The sequence below is a fragment of the Helianthus annuus genome, chromosome 16 (assembly GCF_002127325.2).
Source record: "Helianthus annuus cultivar XRQ/B chromosome 16, HanXRQr2.0-SUNRISE, whole genome shotgun sequence".
Classification (NCBI taxonomy): Eukaryota; Viridiplantae; Streptophyta; class Magnoliopsida; order Asterales; family Asteraceae; genus Helianthus; species Helianthus annuus.
The window spans coordinates 185,410,185-185,417,551 of record NC_035448.2 but is presented as its reverse complement, the minus strand read 5'-3'; the positions used below and the strand labels follow the sequence as shown (position 1 = coordinate 185,417,551).

The following is a 7,367-nucleotide window of genomic DNA, read 5'->3' as shown; positions in this document are numbered from 1 at the left end:
TTCCTTTGGAATGCTCCATTCCATTACCACATGATAACCAAACATGTTTCTTTTCATTCCATTAGAATGAACTATTCCATTCCACCTTCTATTCCTTCATACCAAACGCTACCTAAAAGTTTTATCTCTTTCATATATTCATCCAATTTTATGGTGAACCGATGGACCAAGGAAGAGGATATTGCTTTGGCAACGAGTTGGGTGCATGTTGTGGAGTTAGGGCACCATCCAAATAATGCTACTATTTGGAACACGATCTTGACACATATTTGTCATCAAATGGCTGCCAAACAATCGTAGTTTGGATCACATCTTGGAAGATATAGGGCGGTGTGAGCAAGTTGTGGGGGTTTTTGAGAGACTCTTTATCAACGCCCTCAACCACGAAGAGGGATGACTGAAGATCAAGCGATTCAAGCGGCACATGTCGAGTACGAAACACATCATAACAGAAGCTTCTGTCCTCTTGCGGCTTGGAGAAATTTGCCTTCACATTTAGGCCGTGTATTCTAGTTTTTATGTTTTGTTTTTAATTCAGTCGGTTGTAATAATCTTTTTTATTCAAGTATAATTGAACATTTGTTTTTTATATTGTTTTAAACATTATTGTGTAATTTATAAATTAACGAGATTGGTCGACCCGCGCGTTGCGGCGGTATGTTAGTGCTGAATTTTTAAAGGTCTAATTTTATATCATTGAAGATAAAGTTAAACACATAGTTCAGGTAGTACAAAGAAGTGTAGGCTGCTACGTCTTATTACATATTTTAGGCATATTTATCATTGATGGACATATCACATTGCATATTTAAACAAACTGTGATCTATGACACACAAAACGTTGCTTCTTTCTTGTAGTCGCAGGTATGGCCTTCCTTCTGGTAGTGGCAGGTGTTGTACAAAAGTTTAACTTGAAGAATTTCTGACCAAAAGGGACCTGCACTTTAAGTTGTGTTTCTTCAATACTACTTCTTTCTAGCATTGGCAGGTGTTGTACAAAAGGTCTGAACCGTAGAAGATGTCACACCCCCAAATTACCACCTAGGGCGTGTCCCTAATGGAGGCGTAACGATTCAACAAAGAGCCACCAATCATATCAAACACAAGTCATAATGTAATAAATTACCCAATTGAAAGAAATGTATCGTTTGAAAGTTAAACCAAAACCAAAGTATTGAGCGGAAGCATAAAAGTATAAATGTATAAGTGTGTCGAAACCCAATCGATATGAATGTTTATCATGACCACAACCACTCCAGCGGCATCAGACGGCAAGTTCCCAAGTTCCTTCAATAATTACCTACAAGCATGCAACAAGTGTGTCAGACTACGCTGGTGAGTTCAAGGTTTTGTTAACAAGTTATGTTACCATATGTATGTTAATACGATTTAACACTGCGATACAATGTTGCTCATGCTAGATACCCTAGGGAATGTGCCCATATGTATCCGGGGAGTGGGTACCCCTTAACGACCGATTGCTATGTTGCCTTCGTTAGATACCCTAGGGAGAGTGCCCATATGTATCCGAGGAGTGTGCCTCTAACAACCATAGCCATACCCAGATAATTAGTTCACGCCCGTCCTTACGGCCCGGTGTGAGGTTTCCCACCTAATAGCGCTATCAACTAATCACCCCCATTGCCCTCCAGGCAATAACCAAAACCGTTTAAGTTATTTACCCAATGTTTCCCTTCCAAATGTTTACCAGTTGTCCCAAACCACCGGGACGCATGCTTAAGAAAATGCAATGAACTCACCTTTGGTTTGCTCGGTAAGATTTAGTTAACCGCTTAACAGTTGATCACAGATGTCCTAACATGATTACCAATGGCAGTCAGTTTCGTGTACACATATTTCACATATTCTTCTTACACATTATACAAGTAGCGAACAAGTAAGGCACACATCATTACACAAGTTACAGCAAGTGTTCGTGCCATAAGTAAACTCACGTCACAAGTTCATATTTCACAATGGCACCTATCAAGCAGTTCGGTTTTCATTCAAGTAAGCATGCAAGTTCACATACATGTAACAACTTAATAGTCAGTACATCAAACATTCAAGTGTGCGACTACGTTCCAGGTGTGCGGTCTACTGTGCGACCGGACGCAACCAGGAGTGTGCAGTTTGTAGATTACCCGGCCCCTATACTAACAATGTGTTGGACTAAACTTATTGCAGCCCAATCATCAAACCGAGCCCCAAACTACAAAACCCGCCCAACTGCTATGCGGCCCATTGTGTTGTCTCTCGGCCCACTACAAACGCATGTATACTCCAACACTGTTAACTAAGTCCCTGTATATTAGGACTTCGGCCCAATGTTTCGAATATTCCATACCAATTAATTGTAACAGTTTGCATAATCTAGCCAAACATTCAATCCCAAATAATAATATAATTATTCTACCTTGATTCATGGTCCATCAATCCATGTGATTTGGTCAGTTACTTCCACACAACTGATAACCATAATTAATGCTTACATTAATTTAGATCATGAACAATCCACGTGATATCTTTTAGGAACCAAAGTAACAGTTTAGGTTATTATCATTACCAATCAAATAGTGTCAATCATTGCTAGTTCATGAACCACACTAGATCGAATCATTCATCATTCCTATATCAAGCAACCGAATCAATATTACCATGCAACGCCCTTTATGAACTCATTATTGACATTATTAACAACTCATGGTCATAAAAACATGTGCACTGTTATATCAATATTCCCCATGGATCACCTTGAGTCTTATTCGAACTAAGATATTAGCACAATGAATATCCTCTACACCAGTACATAAACATGTCTCGGCTTCCTTCATACAAATTAATGACAACAAAGCAGGAACACATTCACACAAGACTAACAGCCTTTCATCAAGACTAACAAATTCAACAACGTTTTTCTTTGATTCACAGAAAGCATATTATCACACGAATCATTATTAATTTACAATAGCAAGCACCACAAAGACCGAATGTTAATATTTGCGGCGAAACATGAAGTTCCGCCGGGTTAAGTCTTGTGACGGAACCCGAACCGCGGCGGAGAACCGTAACGCACAACCCCCGTCACGTTTCACAGCCGCTCACATTATTTTTAGCAGTTCGAATTCCGTAGTTTTGTTAAATCATTAGTCGTTTAATCAATCCTTGTAATAAATCAATACACCTCGTTTCCGATCCGTATCATCGGAAACGATTAGCACAAGAACCCATCATTGTTTTATATCATAACAGACAATCGTGAATATCATTGTTTTATATCGAAAACGATTCACATATAATCACTTTCATGCAATCGTGAATATCATAACAGACAAGGACCCATCATTGATTTATATTACCCTAATGTTCTTACCACAGATATTCATACATAACAATCATAATACGCTCCTGAATAAGATCACATAGTTATGATTTAACGTAAATACGATTACTAACCAGGAACAGATCGATCCGATATATGGTATCTCGAAGGGGGGGGGGGGGGTTTCTTCAGTCGCGGGTCGCCTATGATGCGGTAGGGTTTGTTTTATTTTGCGATTATAATTAATACGTATAATAGGCATGCATAATATATAATCCTTGGGGGAGGTCGGTTCTCTATATTCCGAAGTGGGCTTATGCCCACACATTTGGGCTGCCACGATAGTTGGGTATTAGCAAGGTTTGGCTAAGAAAAATCCATATATAATAATAGTCAAAGTGACCGGCTATAGTAATAGTAAATTGAATAACCATCTAATGGGTTTTATCAACTTGTATTAGACATAAGAATTGGGCCTATGATCGTTGACTAATCGATATAGTAATGGGTTGACGGGTTTCATAAAATTGAGGTGCGGCCCAAACGGCTATTATAATACGAACACGAGGACATGGGAACATATGAAAGAGAAATACGAGAAACAAGATAACGTGACGAATAGATACTGACCTTGAAAGTTAGGGTTGTCACAGAAGCGCTACCCAAAAGGGATTTCACTTGGCCTTAAAACTGGGGTTTTTTTGTATAGCATACAAAACGTAACTTTTTTTCTGCATTGGCAAGCGTTGTACAAAGGTTAGACCTTCCCAAAAAGGATGCTTGCCGCATAGCAGATTAGGCTTCTAGTATTTGGCTTGTTTTTCACCAGAACCTGTGTCTGTAAAATTTATATGTGTTAGCTATTTTGAACTATACTTATACCTACCTGATGAGTGTTAATGTTAGTTTTGGATGTAAAGTTACCTGGTGAATGCTGGAGTGCCCTTTTAGTCGTAGTGGTCTTGCGGTTTGGTGTTGAAGGGGGTAACATGAGGGCCTTTGGTGGTGTAGTGATCGTATGAGGATCAGTTGGTGTTGTGTCTCCATTGGTAGCATCAGTTGCCTTGTTGACAACAATTGATTTGTCCTTTACGGTCAGGTTAAATGTCATGTGATTACCAATTTTCTCAACGATTGGGTCTGGAAGTATCTTGGGATCCGTGTATCCTTGCTTGATAATCATCTCTTCGCATGTAGTACCCAACATGTCAGTCATGACGTCGTTGAAGAATACCACATCAGTGAACGATGTTGCATCAATGATCGATGCGTTTACACAGTACCTGTTAAGTCAAGGGTTGAATGTTAATCCATGATATTTTGTTATTAGGAATATTAAGGATTGTATATTTGTCTTACATGTACTTCGGTTGTGGGTTTTCATCATCCTCACATACAAAGTGGATTGAATCACTTTTTTCTTGGTACAACTTCTTTGCACACAAAGAGCATTGGACATAGTACCATTTACGGGACGCATAGATCTCTTTATCGGTGCATAACAGGTGAAGCGGGACTGTGGTACCTGTAAAAAAGCTATATGAAGTTAGATTGAATGGGGGTTGTATTTAAGAATTTAAGAGATGTAAGTGTTGGGAGAGAGACGTTGACAGTTTTGTTTGCTGGTGTGTTTTTAAGCTCTTGGACTGTCACTGTGTTCTCAGAGGGTTGTATTGTCTTTCCTGCTAGTGATGCTTTCAGCCTAAAATTAACATTAACAGACGATAAAATAGTGTTTGTCTTGGTATTGATATGCCTACAATTGGTAGAATGGAATACCTGTCGACATGATGTTGTATCTCTGGGAATGTTGGATTGACAACAATGGTTGTTGCATTTGTTGATTCCAACTGTTTAGAACCTCATACACATAAACTTTTTGGAACATAAGTACTTTAGAAGTTTAATAGGATAACATCTTAGGTTTGATCATATTTATTTATGTTTTAGTCAATGTCAAAGCCGTAATTATTGTGGAGTACCAGTTGTGGACATGAAATTGGATGCTGTGTTAAGTTCTTTTTAACACAAAAATTGAATCTTCTTTCAAGTATTTGAGCTTGTGTAACCATATAGTGTAATAGTAAATGAACCACAAAATCATGTGAGTTTATTTAATGTTATTTCAAGAACTAACCGTTGAAGTCAGTGACTAAGGTTGATGTGATTGCCAGAATATCGCCAGGTATTGTCTCATTCCCGATGAGGTTGCGTTTTTCTGGCCATAAAGTGATCTCAATTGGATTTTCTCTATTTCAAATCAAAAGTATTATTACTTAGCTTTATGGAAAAGATGTCATAAAGGTTATATGTCATTTAACCTGTCATCTTCCATGTCAATCTTTGGTAGCCTTTTGTTTGTTCTTGTGGTACTTGGCCAGTGCTTTTTGACTCGACCTATGAAGTCTGAAAGTTGACACATACTTTAGACTTCATATATTATCAAGTCTGTATCTAAAATTTAGATGTGTATATGTATATATATATATATATATGTGTGTGTGTGTGTGTGTGTACCTGTGAGTAACTTCGTTGACCCTGATTGACTTTTGACTTCCTCGTAATTAGCGAGGTTAAAGTAATGGGCCGGTATGTTGGTGTCGGATAAGCAAGTTATATCAATATAACTTACGAGACAGGTTTTATTTGATGACGTTTACAAAAATATTGCGCGAAGAGGTAATGATTAGAAGACTACCTGCAGCAACATCACCAAATGGTTTATTGGTCTTCAAAAAAATCATGATTGATTTAACCTTTAGTTGGAATACTCTTGCGATGATGTCTGGCCAATCTTGGGCCTTCAAGGATGGAAACCTTGCCATATATCTTTCAATCTCTGGCCATTTCACATTACATGTAAAGGTAATGAAATATTGTGGATTCCCATGCACTCGGCATATAGCCAAAGCATCTTGGTAATGTTTATACATGTACCGGGTACCACCTATGAAAGACGAAGGCAACACAATTCGTTTGCCAATATCACGTCCTTCAGTATCACCACGTTGAACCGCGTCATGTACACCTTGAAGGAATTCAGTACGAAAGACATTTTGATTCATTCTATAGCAATCAAGGCGGCTTGGTATATACGTTTTCGACCCTTGGTCGGAGATCTCAAGCTTCACTGAAAGAGCTGGCTCAGATCCTTTTCTCACATGCCATCCACCCAGAGACATATATACATAATTTTTACTTTACTTTACTTCACCTTCTTTCATATTGTTTCCTATTTTTAGTGAAAGATGCAAGTTTAAATTAATAGGTTTGTGTTTTTAAGTATTCTTGTTGCTTTTTCACTTTATGTTCCTTAAAAATACAACCTTTATGGATTTGAAGGTCTTGCCTATATCTCAGTTTCTATCAAATTACCAAAGTAGAGCTACAGTAGAAAAACTGACATAATGACTCATAAGTACAATTCAAGCAGATCCATACTCTAAAATGATACGAATTAATGATGTGAAATTGAAGTATTTCGTAAACCTAATATCATGAATGATTCCTAATACACATATTTTCTACAATTTCGATCCATACAATGCAGGTTTAACAACACCAAGAAGATGGATTGAATCAAATGAGTAATTTCAAAAAGGGGGAAATGAATACCTTTATGGAATTGCCGGAAACAGGGGATGTATGAAACCCTAGCAAAGTAGCAAAACCCAAATTATTATGAGATGTTGGTAATTTGAAAAATGGAAGTTATAAATGAATAAAGCATAAGAAAATTTATGAAGCACAAAAAAAAAGAGGAACCAAGTATAAAGCTAAACTCACCTTTAATGGAGTTCGCAAAGTTTAGATTAGAAGATTCACACTAAAGAAAGCATGCGATGGAAAAGAACAAACTTCAGAGATGAAGATGTAAAGTAGAGAAAGGTGTAAAGGCAGTGGAAACGTGGCAAAGGAGGAAGGTGGCATTGTAGGTAACGTGGCAAGAGTAAAAAAAATGCTTGAATGAGTTGTACACATAGCTTGAATAAGTTGAAAAAAAATCTACCGTAAAAATAACTCACATCACCATTTTATAAATTAA

General features: G+C 37.7%; 1 protein-coding gene across 1 annotated transcript; it reads right to left on the bottom strand.

Moving 5' to 3' along the window:
- Nucleotides 1-734: 734 nt before the first annotated feature.
- On the bottom strand, nucleotides 735-5,960 carry LOC110918579. The gene is made up of 10 exons (XM_022162876.2): nucleotides 5,840-5,960; nucleotides 5,644-5,728; nucleotides 5,460-5,572; nucleotides 5,102-5,183; nucleotides 4,928-5,024; nucleotides 4,682-4,847; nucleotides 4,247-4,605; nucleotides 3,953-4,160; nucleotides 1,761-1,815; nucleotides 735-1,300 (listed from the first exon to the last, which is right to left on the bottom strand). Exons 2-7 carry the CDS (start codon nucleotides 5,655-5,657, stop codon nucleotides 4,595-4,597), a joined length of 483 nt encoding a protein of 160 aa, XP_022018568.1. The 5' UTR covers nucleotides 5,658-5,728; nucleotides 5,840-5,960; the 3' UTR covers nucleotides 735-1,300; nucleotides 1,761-1,815; nucleotides 3,953-4,160; nucleotides 4,247-4,594.
- Between the last annotated feature and the right edge of the window lie 1,407 nt (nucleotides 5,961-7,367).